Source organism: Muntiacus reevesi, chromosome 4 (assembly GCF_963930625.1).
Source record: "Muntiacus reevesi chromosome 4, mMunRee1.1, whole genome shotgun sequence".
NCBI classification, from domain to species: Eukaryota; Metazoa; Chordata; class Mammalia; order Artiodactyla; family Cervidae; genus Muntiacus; species Muntiacus reevesi.
In genome coordinates, this window is record NC_089252.1 from 48,164,703 (window position 1) to 48,185,992 (window position 21,290).

Genomic DNA, 21,290 nt, shown 5'->3' on the forward strand with positions numbered 1-21,290 from the left:
ATTAATTGGGTAAAGCCCAGCTTATTCATCACCCAGACACTGATATCATGTCACCTCTTTTTGAAAGTAAACACCCTTTAGATATTCGCTATTCTCCATTTGCATTTTTGGAGAATGAAAGCTTTTAACTCAGTGGATGTTAGGGTGATAACTGTATTAGAATCCCCCTAGGGAGCGGTTGTGATGTGATCTAATTCTGAAGACTCATTACACTGCTTCCTGTCCTAAACTGTTGCTGTTATGAGTGCTTGTCGTTGATGGAATTGTGTGGGTTGATGGCCCTTTTCAGTTGCTTTAGCCCTGTATTCAGCCTTATGGATCCCCCTAGTGGTGGCTGTCCATTAAAAAAAAGGCTGGCCTCAGTGACTTCTTTCCTCAGAAAATGACAGGTGTTTCTCACAAGGTCCTTTTAGATTTGGACAAAGTGTATAAGGCCAGGTAGCTAAAAGTTAAGCAAATGGTGTAATTCCTTCACGTTTGAGTTGGGATCTTGGTGGTAATTATTTCCAGCCTGTCTCATCTCTTTTATGAAACTTTCCATGACCACATCCACTTGTGTATTGATTTTAACAAATATTTAATGAGCATGTATTGCCTGGTACTGTGTTAGGTTCCAGGGACGATAGGATAAATAAGGTATGTTTTTTCCACTCGAGGAAGCACATAGTCTAATGGAGGAAAGAAAAGGTAAATAAGACAGTGGCAGTACCATCAGACAGCTGTGCCCTGCTTGCTAGTAGTGTTAAAGAGCAGAGACCTAGGATGAGCTCCGTGTCTTGAGCTTTTCTGTCCACTGTGAGTTCTTTACTCCTCATAGAGCATTTTACAATCTATATATGTGTATGACTGCTCTAAAAATATGGTTAAATCATAATAGCTAACACTTGCTAGGTACTTATTCTGTGTCAAAATGATTTACAGATATTGTGTCATCATTGTTATAATACTCCTACATGGTAGGTGGCATTACCCACATTTTGTCAGATACAAAGAAACTGGTTCCTGGAGAGGTCAGGGAACTTGCCCAAGATTAAGGCAGCTGGGAGGGGCTCACTATTGTTTAAATACCTACGTATCATAAAAGACTGTAGTGAAGGCAGTGGTCTTGTTTACTAATGTATCCCAAGTATTAGAACAGTACCTGGAACATAGGTGCTCAATAAATATTTTTTTCAATGAATTAATTTGTTGAATGCTAGTTCATAAAGAGAAATACTTAGTGGTTTGGTGTCTGTTTCATGGACTTTAAAAATATATACTATATGTTTTTTTAATTTTATTTTTTTGAATAGGCAATACATGGTCCATAAAATCAAAATACTATAAAAAAGTATACAGTGAAAAGAAGTCCTCCCTCCCTTGTCCCCATTCCCCCCTACCTCAGGTAATCACTTTTATTAGTTTCTGGTGTTTCCTTCCAGGGTTTCTTTGCGCAAAAATACATGTGTTATTTCCCTCCTTTCTTACACAAAAAGCATATTGTGCACTGTTCTGTACCTTGCTTTTTTACTTAGAGTATATGATTTTTTGAAATATGAGTATAATTATAGTGTATAGTAGTGTTTTGTAACCAACTTTTTTGCTCTTGGAAAAAATGTATTACAGACATCTCTCCTTGTTGATGACCAGTTTTACCTAAGAAACTTGTTTTAAATTACTTGATTAAAGAGACGTGTAGACTGGTAGAAGTTCTGAACTTAACACTTGGAAAGGTTTAGTCAATGTGTTAGGCAAGAAAAAGTTATGAGGCGTAACTTTTTAAACCAGAATTTAATTATTTTCAGATCTTTTTTTTTTTGGCTGCACTGTGCAGCTTGCAGGCTCTTAGTTCCCCAATCAGGAATTGAACCTGGGCCATGGCAGTGAGAGCACCTAGTCCCAACCAGTGGACCATCAGGGAATTCCCGTAATTCTAGTGTTATGATTACACAGTAAGCCAGAATGTCAGTTGGAAAGCAGAAGCAATGAATGTTAAGGTAACCAGCTGTATCCTTAAATTAGTAACTTTCTCCTTAGGTACTACCAATAGCATAATCTTGATAAAAAGATTCCAGTAACTGTAAGCAACAAAAGCCCTAAAATTTCCAAATATTAAATAGAGATATTAGGATCTTATGGAGAAAATCATAGGACTTTGTTGACAAGTGTAATTTTTTAAAAATTGAATAAATACAGTCATACCTGCATGATTTCTTCTTTGCATTTTTATAATTTGGCTGACATTAGTGATGAATGGTTAGATCCACTCTTTTTTTTTTTCCACTGACATACAATGATATGTTAAGTTCCTTTTGGTTGTCTTTTTGTTTCCATACAATTTTCTGAAGAGAAACCCTTTGGAGTTGAATTTATGGGTCTTAAAAATATCAATGTCTTCATTATGATGCATGACAAAGTCCTTTAAGAGATTATATGTGGAAATCTGAACAATAGATTATTCTTACCTCTTTGAAATGTTCTCAGTTTAATAAAAATAGCCATGTAACGAATTAGTATTTATGTGTAATAGATTTTTTCAAAGAGTGACATAGAGAAAGATAAGGAGCATTACATGCTGATTCTTAATGGAAAAGAGAATGGCTTTTTGTGGACTATTGACTACTCTAAGAACAGAACCTAGTGTTAAGAGTTCAGTAGATTGTAAAATTGTAGGGTAGTATTAGTTCAGGTGCAGTAAAGGGTTGCTTGCTAAAGATAAAAAGCAAAACCCAAAACTGTTACCTAAAAAGAAGTGGGAAGTTCTGGGCAGAGCCACTGATTCTATAAATGCATTTTCAATTTTCTTTTTTTCCTCACAGTAAAGCCGACTAACTATTCCAGTTTGTTCAAGAAAAAGATGTTGTATCAAGTAGGGTCAGTTTACAGGGTTACATTAAGGTGTAACCATGTAGGAGAAAGATGTTGTTTATTGAGTTTTTTCACACTACATATTTATCAAACATCATTATTTGGATTGGGTTTCTAGAAGGAAATTTCAGTATGACTTACCATTTGAGAATTTTCTGCTCGTTCTAATTTTTTAGGGGACATTTAGTATATTTCACTTTCAAAGAATACATTACTTAATGATGTTGGATCCTAGCATTGGATAGCTGTCAGATCCCACTCATATTTTTACATTGTGAAATTAGCAAAAAGATGAAAAAAATTAATTACTCAATCTCAAATTTGGTTTTCTTACTGAGGTAAACACTTTCTCCAGCCACTTGATTTTTGCCTATGTTATATATTGAAGGTGATTTTTACCTTTAGGTTATTAATTGGGAAGCTCAGAAATACCTTTTCAGGACCATAGCTGGAGGTTGTTGGAATTTAGTCGCCTTCAGATTTCAAGGAGTTAATCAGATTGATCTGATGCCACTATCTCTAAATAAATAGCTTCTGCTGATAAAGTAGAATGCTTTTAAAGTAGTATGAGAAAATTCTGAGTTATACTCTAGTTGATTTTAGGTGTTGTTATGTTACTTACAAGCTTTTTTTTTCCCTGGGAATAAAAGCTTATAAGATTTTAAAATTTGTTTGTTTTTCTATGTAGCTCCACCAAGTATGTTGGTGAAGGATGAATATGTTCATGACTTTGAGGGACAGCCATCATTATCCACTGAAGGGCATTCAATTCAAACCATCCAGCATCCACCAAGTAATCGTGCATCGACGGAGACATACAGCACCCCAGCTCTCTTAGCTCCATCTGAGTCTAATGCTACCAGCACCACCAATTTTCCCAACATTCCTGTGGCTTCCACAAGTGAGTTGTAGAGTCAGATGTAGTCAGCAAGATGAATTTTCCTAACCATTTAATATTTATAGGTAGTCACTTGGAGGAGACCTCCAAGTAAGTGAATATTAGTACTGTGGTTATCTTTCATAGGTTAACAAGCATCAAATAGGATTTTGAGTTGTCCTGGAAAAAAAAAAGGTATTTGTAATTTTAAAAAGTTTATAAACCGTCTTATGTTGATGTATAGTCCCTTGGAATTTAAGTAATGCTTTAAATTAGTGGTCTAATTAGTTCTTTATTACATGCAGAAGAAGTCTTTCACATAAATTTTAGAGAATGGTTTTGAACCAAGATGTTTATAGAAGTCTGTATTAATGGAATTGCAAGCTTTCCTCTAATCAGTGTTTTTATTTTGCTTTATGCAGCAGATTACTTTATAATCGTCATCTCAGTCTCCAGTTGTACAAGCTTATTAGAAAAAAGGATCTTGACAAATTTGTTTGTAACATATGACCCTCAAGATAGATGTTAAGTGTTCTAGTCAATTTTGAAATAAAGCTAAATTATATATATCTTTTTTTTTTTCCTAACAAGAAGTATATTTTAAAAAGATTCTTTCCAGTTTAGAGGTACTGCCTTCTCTGCTTTGTCATGGAAGCAGAGGGCTAGTGGTTCAGCTTTTCTTGAGGCCTGGTCAAGGCAATAATGACCTTATGTTGGACAGTTTTCAGCTTGGCAAGTGGAGTGGCCTTTAAAAAAAAAAAAACAATTGGAGTATAGTTGCTTTACACTGCTGTGTCAGTTTCTGCTGTACAGCAGAGTGAATCAGCCGTATGTGTACATGTATCTCCTCTTTCTTGGGTTTGCTTCCCATTTAAGTCCCCACAGAGCACCAAGTCGAGTTCCCTGTGCTATATGGTAGGTTCTCAGCGGTTGTCTGTTTTATACATCGTAGTGTGTGTATGTTAGCCCCAGTCTCCCAGTTTGTCCCCACCCCGCATTGATCCTTTTTTTTTAGTTAATCACAGAACAGGGTCTTGGCATTTGTGTTACTGTGTTACTTGTTCCTCGGTACTAAGGAGACTGTATCTCAACCCACAGCAGCAGTGATTGTTGATGCATCTGGACTGATACTTTGTGTATTGATACCAAAGGAAGCATATTCTATTTAATATCAGATCAAGTTCAACATAGAAATTTGATCTTTGGAACAGATGGAGGATTTATTTCTACAGTTGAATTTCACATAAAGTACACCAGATTTCCCCCACTTTAATTTATTTTACCTTTTCAAATAAGATCTTTTGTATTTCCTACACAAGATGACAGTTTTCATATAGACAGCATATTCCAAATAGGTTGGACCATATAGGTTAAACACATATACTTTAGAGCCTGAACCTTTAATCACTTGGTGCTTCTCTTACCTCTGTATTTACCAGTTTGGGAATATAGTTGATAAACGAGTGGGCAGGGAAGGAAAATAAAAGAAGGTACATTATAGCCACTTGAGCATAGATTAGTGCCACTTACCTCTGCTGATACTATCTGAGGATTGTATTGGCATTCCTTTGTTGATGATTGCTCATGTAACTTCATTTTAACCATTAATGTTCCCTGGGACCAAGTCCTAGTCAAGATCAGAAAAAGTGGTATGAACGAAATATGGATAATTTTGTCTTGGTGTTTTTTGGATGTATTTTCACAATGAGTAGTAATTGTAAGTTTTAGAATTTGTTGCAGAATGTTTCCTTAGATCTTAAAAAGTATATTGATAAAATTAGAAAAAGGGAAAGAAATGACTAAAATAGAGGAATTGAAAGACTTCATGAGTTGTTTAATTTCATTTTATGTACTTGGAATTGTGTAATGAAAGTATTCAGTATAGATAACTGTAGTGGGTGTTATGTTCAGATGGAACCTGAATATCTTCAGGGATTCTTTCTAAATTAAAATAGTTTAATTTCTTCTGTATAGTGACAATTTTTATAAGATAGTTAAGAGTATATAGCATGTACAGTTGTTAAAAACAACAGCAAATATGTAATTAACCTTTAAAGATAACCTGTAAAAATTTGAGGGGGATGAGTAGGAAGGGAGGTTGCTGAAAGCATCATCTTTAAAAGTAAACAGGGAGTATTGAAATAGTCTCTTTAGCTTTTAATTTTATAATCTTAGCCTTACAGAAATCTGATTTGTAGCAGGAAGAAAAATTTTCCTTTTTCTTGATACTTTGAGCTGTTCATTGCATATTTGAGCAATGGTGTCATTTACTCTCTTCTATCTGATTATACTCCCATATGGATGAGAAAAGATTTAGGTAATGCCAGTAACAATAATTATGGAATTTTAGTGCTTTCCAAGTGAGATGCACAGTTGAATTAATACTTGCTTGAAAAAATTTAGCTTTTTCCACACAAAAGATAAAGCCTTAAAAATGTAAGCAATTTCATGGAATGGTTTTGAATAGATAGTTCTCTTGTTACATTACATACAGAGAGGGCAACTAATTTCCTGTAAATGCAGAAATATGACAGTGTTCTTAGAGGCAATTCTTGATTTTTAAAAGTGCATGAGAAAATTTCAAAATAGACTGATTTTTTTGGTTTGTTTTATTCATTAAAACTCGCAGATGCTTCGTTGACTGGACAGTGGAGCTTACCTTTTTTCTTTTTTCCCCTTAACTTTCTCACCTTATCCATTACATTCCATTTAAAATACTTGCCTGCTCTGCTTTTTTATTGGACTTTAGCATTCTGCCATTACTAGTACCATTGCTGATAATAATGAACTTTCCAGTTTTCAACATTTCCTTGAGCCTGGACTTTTGGAATCCTAACAGAAAGATGCAAAAGCTAGATGGAGTGGCTGTGAGTGAGCTAATGTACTTCTGAAGAAGTTATTAAGATAGGCTAGACCTGTACTGGGGTTTTGCTGGCATTTGGAGAATATTTGTGAAGAATGGGCCACTAAAATTAGCTAGATATTACTTAAAGAACTTCTTCAAATTAAGATTTGCCTTTATAGATGAGTGTAGGGTTTTTTATTTGATAGGCCATGGGTGAGTTCCTCTCTTTGCTCATCTTTATAGTTGTGACTTTCAGGTGTAATTAATCCTTCATTTACTGTATAAAGCCATAGGATTGCATCTGTAAATGTACCATATTAATGTCTTCTTGTTCCTCTAGGTCAGCCCGCCAGTATACTGGCAGGCAGCCATAGTGAAGGATTGTTGCAGATAGCTTCAGGGCCTCAGCCAGGACAGCAGCAGAATGGATTTACTGGTCAGCCAGCTACTTATCATCATAGTATGTACATGCTTTTTAAAATCTTTTCAGTAGTTGAGAAAAAACAGGCAGATGTTATGAAAGCACATTAACCCATGTGGGCCTTAATTTTTAGACAGCACTACCACCTGGACGGGAAGTAGGACCGCACCATACACACCCAATTTGCCTCACCACCAAAACGGCCATCTTCAGCACCACCCGCCTATGCCGCCCCACCCCGGACATTACTGTAAGCTCTTGTTTTGTTGTAAGGGCTTTTCTTTTCTGAAGTTTGTTTTCTTTCCGTTTTTTAAATAATGTTTTTACATCTTTTGCCCATCTTACAATTTAGTTTCATTAAATGATTAGTGCTTTTCAGTTTTTCATGGTTACATTTTCATACCTTTGCTTTAGAGGATTGATATTTACAAAACACTTTTATTTCTTCCTTGCTGATGTTTCATTAACACCACATTGATTGCCATTCATTTGTTTGTTTTGTATATGTTCTTAGATCTCATGTGTATCTGTATATCCATCCTAAGTGAACTGAAATTCCTTGAGAGTCACGATCTCAAGGTTTCTCTCACTGTAGAGTTCAGCATACTGTAGACACACAGATGTTGAATCTGTCATTATTCTGTGCAGGCTTGATTGGGAGGGGTACCCTACTGGTAACCAACCGTACCTTGTCGTTTCAGGCAGAATAGGAACATTGTTCATTTGGCCTAATAAAATCAAGAGTATAAATCTTTCATATATATTAAACCCTTTTCCTCCATTATAAGAGTAATAGTACCAAAGGAAACTTGGAAAATAACACAGAGGAGTAAATAAGAAAATAAAAATTACCCAGAATTCTAATACCTAATATTTTGTCACATTTTTCTTTCCAGTCATATAATTGGTATATGTGTTAATTTGGGGTGAGGAGGCTATCAGACTGCGAATATGTTGCTGTACCTTGCTTTTTTATAGTTATGTTACTGTGTTTCCCTGTCTTAAGAGAGTGTAACTTTTACTGGCTGCCTGGCCAGCATAGTTGTTAAGGGTGCTGAGTGTGAACGCTTAACTACCTGTGTGACCATTGGCAAGTTGCTTAACCTCCCTAAGCCTTAAAGGTAATAATAATAGTATATGTCTCGAGGGACGCTGTAAGAAGTGAATGTGTTAATTCATGTGATTCGTTTAATATAATGTCTTAACACGTAATGATCTCTCAGTTATTGCCAGTTTGTAAATATTCTTAACTTAATAAATCATAACTTTTATTTTAAAATGGACCTAAGTTTGGATTATAATTATATCTTACAGTATGAATTATACTGTATTACATGTTACATGAATAATTTACTTATAATTTGCATTGAAGTTTGCATATGTTTAAACTATCTGCATGTAGAGTTATTATAAATTAATAGTTGGCATATGGCATTAAAATGTTGGCTATTAGATGTCTGCAAAAGCAATTCAAGAAAAAAGTGATTTAAGAGTATTTGCATACTATAATTTTAAAGTAAACCAAGTTTTTAAGTTCTTAGACATTGTATCAACTTGATCTAAACAATTCCTAAGGTATAATAGTTATATTTAAAGGTTTATTAAAAGTTTTGGCACTGGAAAACTTTTAATAAATAAAAATGGGATTTTTTACTGTCTTTTCTTTAGGGCCACCAGTTCACAATGAGCTTGCATTCCAGCCTCCCATTTCTAATCATCCTGGTAAGTGTATTTCAAAATGAATTACCTACATTTAGTTTTTCTTTATGACAATGAGACATATATGCACACAGATTTTAATAGAATTGCAGAATAAACTTTTCAGATAAGTGCGATATTTATTATGGCATTAGTTAATTAACAGTTTATGAGTAACGGATATAATCACACACAAACTGTCCATATTTGATTTTTTTTAACTGTCTGAAAGAAACGACAAGATTAGTGGTTTTGGCTAAAATATAAAGTACCAAAATGCTGGTTTTAAGACAAACATTTGATACATAAATGTGCAGTGGAAGAAACCAGGTTTCAAAATAGAACAGCTGTAACACTGTAACTTAAAAAGCCAGGAAGAATCTGAAGTAGATGCCGAACAGAAAAATAATTCACTGTATCTGTCTTTGGTAGGTTCAGGAATCTCTGGTTAACTGGAATTTAGAAACTATTTTCTTTAAATTATGTTTAAAATAGTAGATTAAATAGCTCAGTAGATTTCAACTATAAACATAATGAAACAAAGTTTGGAAATAAAATACTGAAGGCTTCTTAACATAAACATAGGATTTTGATTTGTTTTTCTTTCCTCCTTCCTATTGTATCTGTTTTTCTTTGCTTAAAAAGATGCAGATACATAATTTCAGTTCATCACCTTAGTTTTTCCCTAGTTAAAAAAATTTTGTTTAATTATGAGGAATTTCAGCATATACCAAATACCAGTATAGAAGATTCTCATTCCTCAGTTTTAGCTGTTATCAACTACTGTCCAGTCTTGTTTCTTTCATATCCTCACCTACTTTTCGTACCCTTACCTGTTATTAGGGTAGAAATCCTATATAATCATTTGATACATAAATATTTCCATGTTTATTTCCAGTGAAGATTTTTTAAAAATATAACTACAGTAACCATAAAATCAAATTAAAGGGTAACTGATAGTTCCTCAAATAGATCTACATTATTTTCTTAAATAGTGTTCAGTTATCTATTTTTTTGTTGGTTCTGATTTCTAGCTGTTAAAAAAAAAAGCATTGAGGGTAGGCTCTTTATTCTTTAATTAGTCTCATATTTCAGTTTAGGGGATTTAAAGAATTTCTGTCTCAAAAGGCCAAGTTGCTTTAGTGATCACTTCAGAGTATGAGAACCATTTTACCATGCTCACCAGTAGTAGATGTGATACTTTCATTAACTTTTATTAATTTGAGAGGCAAATGTTTGTTTTGATAAGGAGAAAAATGCTGCTGGCGGGACAGAAATATTTTTTAAACATACGTATTTACTAGTTGAGCAAACTCCAGGAGATGGTGGAGGATAGGGGAGCTTGGCGTGCTATAGTCCATGGAGTCATGAACAGACACGACTTAGCGACTGAACAACAGCAATGATTTACTAGTTACATATATACATTTTTTAGCCGTATATATTTACTAGTTAAATTATCCTTTTTAGTGGATTTCTGATCTTATTTGTACATTTTGTGATTTTAAATATTTTTTTGTGAGTCAAGGGGTCTTGCCTTTCTATAAACATTTTTAATTAAGAAATCTAATAAACAAAGAAGTACATAAAACCAGTATACATATAGTCTAATGAATAATGTGAAAGCCAGCACCTGTGTAACCAGCACACAGACTGAAAATCAAAACATTGCAGCGCTACCAGAAATCTCCTTGCCCTACCCGTTTTGTCTCAGTCAAAGGCTTTTTCTCCCCTCCTCTGGAGGTAACTGTTGTCTTGCTTTTTATGGATTTGCATTTCATTTACGATGAATGCATCCCTAGACAATCCAGTTTAGTAGTTTGGTTTTACCGCTTTTTGAAATTACATATTGTATCAGAATCTTACTTTGTGTTACTAAATGTATTGTGAGAAGCCAGGAAAATGTAGAGGCTTAAGAATGAGAATTTTGCTGGCTTCAGGCAGCATCACTGAGAATCAGTCGTGGCCCCCGCAGCTTGGAGGTTCTTGGTGTTCATGGGGCCTGGTGACAGGCGGTCTTCAGGAGGAAGGGTGATGAGGGCTCTGAACAAAGACCTACCCTGGATGAGCGGTAGCGTAGGGTTGGGAATGGTGACATTTAGCTAGTTAATTGGGTTCAGTTTTGGATTCATCAATTGCTTTGGCCTCTTGATGGATTTACTTCATTTTTCTCATTGTAGAACTGATGTTGAGACTTAACCCGTCCTGGTGATTAGGGAATAGCATTCATTAGTTACTAGGATACGCATCTGTAGTGCCCTGCACTGGCATTAAAGCTTCTTTTTTACAAGTAGAATGAGAAGCGACCAATTAGTATTGGTCTTTACCTTGGTGTAAAGAGTTTCAAATAGGACATCTGCTTGGCCAGTTATGTGCTTTGACTTTGATGGCTAAGTTGAAGAATATTTTTGGAAAAAGCTAATCTTTCATTTCTAATTTCTTTTGACTGATGCTGTTTTCCTTTTTTATGAAACTGAGGTAATACTCATTAAATATTGATTGCAAATTAAAGTGAAGAGTTTTCCTCAGTGTCTTGAGGTGGTTTTGGTCATTGATACGTGGATACAGAATTCACGGATTTTCAGATTCAGGTGTATTCTACCAGATGTACTACCAGGTGTACTCTGGAACTACCATTTAAGAGAGTAATTTTATGTGTTTATAAAATATTCTCACAGGACATCTCATTCAGGTCTAAATAACAGAAAGAGTAATTCATAATGAGCCAGTTAGGTTCTTTAACTAAATTTTTAACTTTTTCTTGAATGACTTTTGTTTAAGAAATTAAAGATAATGCCTTGGAGCATTAAAATATAATGCTTATATTTTCTATTGTAATTGAACAACAATTTTTTGATAAAACTGTGCTTTGTAATACATTTCCCCATTACAAAAAAATACTTAGCTGAGTTTTTAATATATTTTTAAAGAAATTCATGTTGTTAAGTCAGTCTTTCAAAACCTTTCCCCTGGTCAGTGATGAGCAGCCCATAGACTTCACGAGACCAGTTCAGCCTCACTAATTTAAGGAACAAGAAACTAAAAATAGCTACGTCAGCAGACACTAACAGGCTCTCTCCCTTTCAGGTGAGTTGGGACATTAAGAATGCTCTCTTGGAACTGAGTAAATTCTGTCTTGCTGTTGCTGTTAGCTTTGAGAGGCTGCAGGCTTGTCACCTCTATGGCCTTTGGTTCTTGGAGCAAAAGAGCACAGAGAGATCCAGAAAGGCTTAATGGGTGTTTCCTATTACCTTCCCCTGTTTTAAAAATGAGAATGTTCCCTCCTAGTTGTATAGCAGGTTTAGAGTGGACTAGAAAATGTTTTCACGTGGTATTTTATATCCCCACACCACCAAATTCTCTGGATTGCCTTTTAGGTTACCTCTAGCACCCTCCCTCCTCACAGATAACCCCTTGCCTCTTGCTTTCCTGGGCCCTAATGTTCCTGTTAATTAGATGTTTGTTTTTAATCCCTGGTCTGTGGTACAACTCTGATGTCAGTTTCATTTGACACTCACAGCTGCCAGAATGCAGCTTTATTGTATGGTGTCATTGTTGTATTGAGCTCAGTTGCTTCAGTTTTGTCCATTTCTTTGCAACCCCGTGGCCCATAGCCCAATAGGCTCATGGGATTCTCCAGGCAAGAATACTGGAGTGGGTTGCCATGCCCTTCTCCAGGGGATCTTCCCAACCCAAGGATCAAATCCACGTCTCCTGCGTTGGCAGGCGAGTTCTTTACTGCTGAGCCACTGGGAAGTGTATGGCGTGAAATATTAGGCAAACAAAAATCCCTTTGGTGACTTGGAAATAATAAACTAAGGTTTAATTATAGTTGCAGATGTTGTAATTTATGATGATGAAAGTATATTTTTCTTATTTAAACATGAGGATAACATAACTCTCTTTTTCCCCCTCAGTTGACTCTCGGAAAAAAGTGCTATGGCACTTTACTTGAAAATAGTGTTCTTTAGTATGAACTAGAAAATGCATGTTCTTGGATCTCATTTTTTTAAGTATCATTGAAAACATTCATGACTTCAGGATATTATTTGTAACAAAATTTACTGTTTGGGCTGATTATTTAAAGATCTGTTTTAAGTGCTGTTACCGTTTTTTGCTGCCAGAGCATTGGGTAATTTTTATGTTGTTTAGACTACCTCTTTAGTTTTAGGTTCAACCAGCATATCTACCTGTTATGTTTGATGAAGCTTCTTTGTCTACAGCATAATATAATGCCTTTAATAAGTAGTTTTACTTATAAAGTAAATATTTACTATATTTAGTTTCACTATAAAGTGAAACTGTAAATATTTCAAAACTAGCTTTTTAAGACGACACTTTAATATATTGCTAGTTTTCATGTTATAATAATAAAAAATATTTAAAGGAGTGTTTGTGACTACTTGGTTCTTCTGTATGGCAGAATATTTGCATTATTCAGGTTTTGAATCACCCAATTTTCATGTGGTCTTTTTTATTAATACTTCATTGGGAAGTACTTTTTTCCTTGACAACATTTTGAAAAGCAATTAGATACTTACAGACTTGATAAGAACTTTGTTTTTAATACGTTTTAAGAATTTATCATATTTCATTTTAAGATCTTTTGGGAGGTTTAAAAATGCTTTTTTTTTTTGTCGTTCTGAGTATCTTTTCATCTTGTTGAAAGTTTTATTGCTTCATATTCTAGTTCAGCTAAAGTTCATAAATGGCACAGTAATATGCAGGTAAATTGGTTTATCACAGAAAACTTGAATCCTCTCGTAAGTGGCACTGGCCTTTCTCGCATTATGTCAGATCCCTTTCTACTGTCTAGACTTTTGCATTTGCTTTCCTCTTAAGATTTACATTTGCAATCTCCACATAGTTACATGGTCTTTCAGGTCTGACTTCTTCACTAGGATGTACCCCTGCTGTCTAGTTTGAAGGACCTTCCCACTCTTCTTCTGTCCCATACCCTTTTTAATTTTCTTCATGGTGTTTGTCTTTACCTGAGTTATCTTGCTAATTTATTCACTTACTTGTCTCCTGCACCTCCATGAAAATAAGGACAGTAGCTAACAATAACTACCTTGTTCACTGCTGTATATGTAGTGCCTGCAGTAATTCTCATGTACCCCATAAATACTTGTTATTTCAAAAAGGAAAATAAAATAATTTCCATGTATGTGGCCTCTATGTAGTAATTGTACTCAAACAAAAATTAGAAATACTTGATTAGCTGTATTTACATACCAAACTAGATAGTGGCTTTCTTTCCCCCCAATCATTTAAAATTATTTAAAATCATTTATTGTTGTTAAATGAATACACTACACACATTCTCAAAGGTAAAATTGTAGTAGTTATCATGAATGGACTTCACCAAAAATACAGATGGGACAAATGACCTTTCATCCCAGAGACAGTTGAAAATTCCTGCTCACAGAAGCTATGTAGTTGGAGTGTAATTAACTTTGACTCTCTCGCCTTGAATGTCTGACTTGGTTATGTCCTTTCTCTCATTTAGGGATCTATAAATATATATCATAGATAGATGTTACTCAAGAACACTTTTCTGAAATATGTATTAGCATCTGTGTGTTGTTTGTTTTCTTTTAAAGTTCAGACTACATAGAACATATTATGTGCAGTCAGATGAAACACCATGGTAAAGATTTTATGATTCTAATTGTTTCCATTCTTTAAATTCCTCGTTGATTGGGTACTTTGAAGTAAGAACAAAATTCCAGATTTTAAAAATGATTTTTTTTAAACTTCAAGATTGCTAGGTAATAAACTGAAAAATAGAGACATGGCTGTGCTTACTTTGTAATGCATTGTCAATTCTTTTGGATGCTCTCCCCTTCCTTTAGCCTTTAAGAAAAGCTTTGTCATATGGAGTGAAAGTGACAGCCTTGTAACTTTCTCACACGAGTGACTGTCTTCTCCCATTTGTCTCCTATAGCTCCTGAGTATTGGTGTTCCATTGCTTACTTTGAGATGGATGTTCAAGTAGGAGAGACATTTAAGGTTCCCTCAAGCTGTCCTATTGTTACTGTTGACGGCTACGTAGACCCTTCTGGAGGAGATCGCTTTTGCTTGGGTCAACTCTCCAATGTCCACAGGACAGAAGCCATTGAGAGAGCAAGGTATTGTTGTATAGTTAGTTCATTTTAAAAATTGAACTTCTATTTGAAGCTGTATTTTTTAGTGTAAATTATGTTTTTGAATATAGATAAAGGAATAAAGATGATCTTTAACATTTAGAACTTGTAAGCATTTCATTTTAAGTGTAGATGTTTGTTGTTTGATAAAATACAGTCTCTCTTTAAAACTTCATGAGGTTTCTATGTTTTAAATAGTAACTGGACCCTATGGAACTCAGTTTGAAAACTAGTTTTTATTTCCTCTGATTGTATAGTATTTCTACAAATTTACTGAGAGGAAATAACATAAAATGAAGACATGTTTCTGCAAGTGTTATTTATAATGAAAGACTGATAAGAAAAGAAAAATGCTTAAGTAAATTTTAATAAACCTTTGTTTTTATGCAGTCATTAAAATATAAAAAGTTTATATAATCAAATGTAAATACTTTTGAAATACTTAGGAAAGCTTACTTATGTGTGAAAGTATGAAACTTTCATATGAAAGTATGAAAGTTTAATTATGAAAACTCACACAATTTTAAGTATTGTGTGATCTCAACTCTTTAAGGAAATATGTGTGTGTATAAGCACATAATCTCAACTCTATCACTATTTGTGTGCCTTTGGCAGATTATCTACTCTCCAAGCCAGTGCTGTCTAGTAGACTTCTGTGACGAAGGAAGTGATTTACCTGTGCTGTCCAGTATAGTAACTACTGGTCACACATAGCTATTGAGCATTTAAAATTTGGTTCATATGATTAACTGAATTGTAAAATTAATTTTAATTGTGAAGGTTAAATGAGAATTTATATTAAATGTTTCTGACACATAATAAGCATTATGTGAATGCTCATCATTATTACATGTGACTAGGATACTAAAGAAAGAAACAGAAAAATATTAACAGTGGCTGTCTGTCTTTTGGCTATGGTTTATAACCAAAATATAATGTCCTTTATTCTTTAAAAATTTTCAGTATTGAGTATGCTGTATAGTCTGAACTAAAATTTATTTTTAAATACCTGTCAAAATGAAATATGACTCACTTTTTCTTCCTAAGGTTGCACATAGGCAAAGGTGTGCAGTTGGAATGTAAAGGTGAAGGAGATGTTTGGGTCAGGTGCCTTAGTGACCACGCAGTCTTTGTACAGAGCTACTACTTAGACAGAGAAGCTGGGCGTGCACCTGGAGATGCTGTTCATAAGATCTACCCAAGTGCATATATAAAGGTTAGTTGTAATTTTACCCAAATACTTTAGATTTGGAAAGCTCTATTTGTTGTTTAAGGAATTGAGATGGATGTGGGAGAAATGTAAAAATGTCTTATGTATTAAAGAAATTGTTTGTATTACCAAATTTGTTGAATGTTTTAGAGAAATACACAAGTTCTTGGAAATACTGAGTGAAACCTCCAAATTTGTGTTCCTTTGATATTTAAAATAATGTAAAAATCAGCCTCTGAAATTTCATCTTAGCCTATCTTCAGGATTTTATGGAAGAAAATTCTAAAAGTAAAAGATTTTGACTTAACAACTGAGAAATGAAAAATTCTTCAAAACCATGTTTTTTTAAGGTTAGTTATTTTGTTCTTTGAATGAGTTTTATTTTCTGTATCATTTTGCAAATGAAACCTGAGGTATTTTTCATTAATTGTCTCATGTTCAACCCATTTCAGTTTTAGTTTATAACATACACTGTTTTTGAAAGAGAAAGATAGTTGTAATTAGATAGCCTCAATATATTTCTTTAAAGAAAACAGAAACATTTCTTTTCAATAAAGATACATTTATGTATTTATTTGACTGTGCTGGGTCTTTGTTGCTGCATGCTGGCTTTCTCTCTTGTGGAGAGAGGGGGCTCCTCTCTAATTGCAGTGTGCAGGCTACTTACTGTGGTGGCTTCTCCCGTTGCGGACCGCGGGCTCCGAACGGGTGGGCTTCAGTTAGAGCACGCAGGCTCAGTAGGCCCGGCTCCCGGGCTCTGGAGCGCAGGGTCAGTAACTGTGGTGTACAGGCTTTGCTGTCCATGGCATGTGGGGTCTTCCTGGACCAGGGATCCAGCCAGTGTTCCCTGCATTACAACGTGGATTCTTAACCCCTGGACCACTAGGGAAGTCCTGTATTTCTAATTTAGATTTTTCACATTTTTTTAAAGTCCTGAGTGTCTTCAAGTTTAGTTAAAAAGCAGTTGTAAGTTAGTAGATTTAACTCTCATTGCTTAGTCCTTAGGAAATTGCTTAGCACACAAATAGAATTCTCTTTATTCGCATTTTCTAATTTTTCCACAAGGAATTTTAGTTATTTGTACTTTGTTATTATTTTTAAGTGGTGCTGGATTTCCTCATATACTTTGTATTCTATTTAGTATTTGTTGGCAAGTTTGCCTCAAGAGGTTTTGTTTTTTCCTCCTTGTCATTGTTTCTCCCTGTAGGGCAGTTCTGCCTTAGTCTGGCATGCACTAAGATACACATCTCAGAACCAATTCTTATATTTACAAGGTAGAGGAATTTTGTCCCTTGAGAAAATTGAGTTAAAATCCCCAGGTGTGCTCAGGGCCTAAATCCTGTTGTATAGATTTCTCTGAGCTTAGCCATGTCATGGACAAGAATTTTATTCCTAGATGCATTTCTGAATTAACTGTCAGACTGTTGTACTAGCACTTGATTCATGGTCAGGTATCCAGCGTAGCCCTCATAGAGCCTGCCTGTTTTCTCTTTCCATATCACTTCCTGTACTGTACACCTTCTGTTTGGTGCTAGTACCTTAAGTACCTTCTGTCTTTAGACCCTGCTGTCCACTGAGGATTATGTTTATCCATCATCAGTTAATGGATCCACGGGTTGTTGCTATACTTTTTTTGGCTATTATGAATAATGCAGCTGTGAATATTCATGTACAAGTTTTTAGGTAGATGTATGTTTTTGTCAAATAGCCAGGAGAGATAAGAAAGCCTTCCTCAGCGATCAATGCAAAGAAATAGAGGAAAACAACAGAATGGGAAAGACTAGAAATCTCTTCAAGAAAATTAGAGATATCAAGGGAACATTTCAGGCAAAGATGGGTTCGATAAAGGACAGAAATGGTATGGACCTAACAGAAGCAGAAGATATTAAGAAGAGGTGGCAAGAATACACAGAAGAACTGTACAAAAAAGATCTCCACAAGCCAGATAATCATAATTGTGTGATCACTTACCTAGAGCCAGACATCCTGGAATGTGAAGTCAAGTGGGCCTTAGAAAGTATCACTGCGAACAAAGCTAGTGGATGTGATGGAATTCCAGTTGAGCTGTTTCAAATCCTGAAAGATGATGCTGTGAAAGTGCTGCATTCAATATGCCAGCAAATTTGGAAAACTCAGCAGTGACCACAAGACTAGAGAAGGTCAATTTTCTTTCCAATCCCTAAGAGAGGCAATGCCAAAGAATGCTCAAACTACCACACAATTGCACTCACCTCACACACTAGTAAAGTAATGCTCAAAATTCTCCAAGCCAGGCTTCAGCAATACGTGAACCGAGAACTTCGAGATGTTCAAGCTGGTTTTAGAGAAGGTGGAGGAACCAGAGATCAAATTGCCAACATCCACTGGATCATCAAAAAAGCAAGAGAGTTCCAGAAAAACATCTATTTCTGCTTTATTGACTACGCCAAAACCTTTGACTGTGTGGATCACAATAAACTGTAGAAAATTCTGAAAGAGATGGGAATACCAGACCACTTGACCTGCCCCTTGAGAAACCTGTATGCAGGTCAGGAAGCAACAGTTAGAACTGGACATGGAGCAACAGACTTGTTCCAAATAGCAAAAGGAGTACGTCAAGGCTGTATATTGTCACCCTGCTTGTTTAACTTATATGCAGAGTACATCATGAGAAACGCTGGGCTGGAAGAAGCACAAGCTGGAATCAAGATTGACTGGGAGAAATAGCAATAACCTCAGATATGCAGATGACACCACCCTTATGGCAGAGAGTGAAGAGGAACTAAAAAGCCTCTTGATGAAAGTGAAAGAGGAGAGTGAAAAAGTTGGCTTAAAGCTTAACATTCAGAAAACTAAGATCATGGCATCTGGTCGCATCACCTCATGGGAAATAGATGGGGAGACAGTGGAAATAGTGTCAGACTTTATTTTTTTTGGGCTCCAAAATCACTGCAGATGGTGACTGCAGCGATGAAATTAAAAGACACTCCTTGGAAGGAAAGTTATGACCAACCTAGACAGCATATTAAAAAGCAGAGACATTACTTTGCCAACAAAGGTCCATCTGGTCAAGGCTATGGTTTTTCCAGTGGTCATGTATGGATGTAAGAGTTGGTCTGTGAAGAAAGCTGAGCGCCGAAAAATTAATGTTTTTGAACTATGGTATTGGAGAAGACTCTTGAGAGTCCCTTGGACTGCAAGGAGATGCAACCAGTCCATCCTAAAGGAGATCAATCCTCCTGGGTGTTCATTGGACAGACTGATGTTGAAGCTGAAACTCCAGTACTTTGGCCACCTCACGCAAAGAGTTGACTCATTGGAAAAGACCCTGATGCTGGGAGAGATTGGGGGCAGGAGGAGAAGGGGACGACAGAGGATGAGATGGCTGGATGGCATCACCGACTCAATGGGCATGAATTTGAGTAAACTCCGGGAGTTGGTGATGGATAGGGAGGCCTGGCGTGCTGCGATTCATGGGGTTGCAGAGAGTCGGACACGACTGAGCGACTGAACTGAACTGACTGATGTTTTTGTCTTCCTGTATGTATACCTAGGAGTGGAATTCCTGAATCAAAAGATAACTCTTATGTCTATCTACTTGAGGGACTGCTAGACTCATTTTCTAAATGGCAGTGCTATTTTACTTTTCCACCAGCAGTGTACATGGAGGGCTTCAGTTTCTCTGTATTCTCATCAACACTTGTTATTATCTGCCTTTTTTATTTTAGCCATCTTATTGGATGTGAAGTGGTATCTACCTCGTTGTGGTTTTGATTTGCATTTCCCCAGTGTCTAATAACATTGAACTTCTTTTTTGGCTGTTTGTGTATCTTCTTTGGAGAATGTCTGTTCCCATCTTTTCCCATTTTTTAATTGGGTTTTTTAGTCTTTTTATTATTGTTATGAGAGTTCTTTGTATATTCTGGGTATCAGTCCTGTATCAGATACTTGATTTGCAGATTTTTTTTGTCATTCTTTGTCTCATCTTTCACTCTTTTCATAATGATTTGCAGTACAAAAGTTTTAAATTTTGTTGTAGTCTATTCTTTGGTTGCTTATGTTTTTGGTGTCATGTCTAAGAAACTGTTGCCTAATCCAAGGTTATGAAGATTTACACCTATGTTTTTTTCTAAGCATTTTATAGTTTTAGGTCTTGCATTTAGGTCTATGATCCATTTTGAGTGTATATCTGTGTATGCTGTGAGGAAAGGATGCCACTCTGTTCTTTGTCATGAGAACCAGTTGTTTGCATAATCATTTATTCAAAAGACTGTTTTTTTCCCTTACTGAATTATCTTGACACCCTTGTTGAAAATTCAGTTGACCTTAAATGGTAAAGATCTATTTCTAGGTCATCAATTTATTTCATTGATCTATATATCTGTCCTTGGGACAGTACTACCTTGTCTTGATTGCTGTAGCTTTGTAGGAAGTTTTAAAATTGGCGAGTGTTAGCCCTCCAGCTTTGTTATTTTTCAGGGTTCTTTTAACTGTTGCCAGCCCCTTGGATTTCCATGTGAATTTTATGATTGGTTTGGAAGATACTTATTTTTAATAGTTTTTCTAGCTTTTTAATGTGTTTGTACCTGTGTATCCATCTTGACTAGAAGTCTCTAGATTATGTGTACAGTTAGAAGTCGATGAACAGAGGGCTACAGTGTTGAACATATACTTTGTATCAGACAGTAATTATGAACTTATCACATATGAGGTAGTATTTAAAACATTTAGGCTTTTAAAATGTGGTATTTTGTATAATTTAATTTCTAGGATTGTCAAATAATGTAATATCTCTATTCTGATATAAATGGTCCTTGAGAAGACCCCCAAATATGAGATTTGTCATCACTTGATAAACTACTATATCGTGGATATATTTTATTTTTTCATGGATAGATTTTTATAGCAAACTCAGACTTTTGCCTTGAACAATAAATAAATTATCTTCTGGTACATTTTCGTGGAGTAAAAAAAAAATCCCAATTTTGTTTTATTAACTAAGATTTAAAATAATTATTTTTAATTTACTGTTTATTAAGTATATTATTTTTTTAGAAGAGTCTTAATAGCCAGAAGGAGATTCAAGTATATCCTAAATCTGGCCATTGGTGTTTTCTTCACTTACTAATTTTTGGGGGCACCAGTAACCTAAAGGATCTGTATTTTAGTGTTTTAGATCGTCAATAGACTTTTACCAGAGGTGACATTACTGGGGTGAGTTGAGTGCATATATATGAACCCGTGGAAAGAGTGTCTTTATATACGGG

General features: G+C 35.3%; 1 protein-coding gene across 4 annotated transcripts in view; it reads left to right on the forward strand.

Annotated features, from left to right (window-relative positions):
- The window catches only part of SMAD4 (SMAD family member 4), a 58,243-nt gene that overhangs the window by 23,020 nt on the left and 13,933 nt on the right, over positions 1-21,290 (forward strand). For all 4 annotated transcript variants that reach the window (XR_010662918.1, XM_065932747.1, XM_065932749.1 and 1 more), the window contains exons 5-10: positions 3,536-3,748; positions 6,910-7,029; positions 7,124-7,240; positions 8,659-8,712; positions 14,636-14,819; positions 15,882-16,050. Coding sequence is in view for 3 of the 4 variants with exons in the window: in XM_065932747.1 (XP_065788819.1) it covers positions 3,536-3,748; positions 6,910-7,029; positions 7,124-7,240; positions 8,659-8,712; positions 14,636-14,819; positions 15,882-16,050 (857 nt within the window). In the remaining variant the exon portion in view is untranslated. The remainder of the gene's footprint in view (positions 1-3,535; positions 3,749-6,909; positions 7,030-7,123; positions 7,241-8,658; positions 8,713-14,635; positions 14,820-15,881; positions 16,051-21,290) is intronic.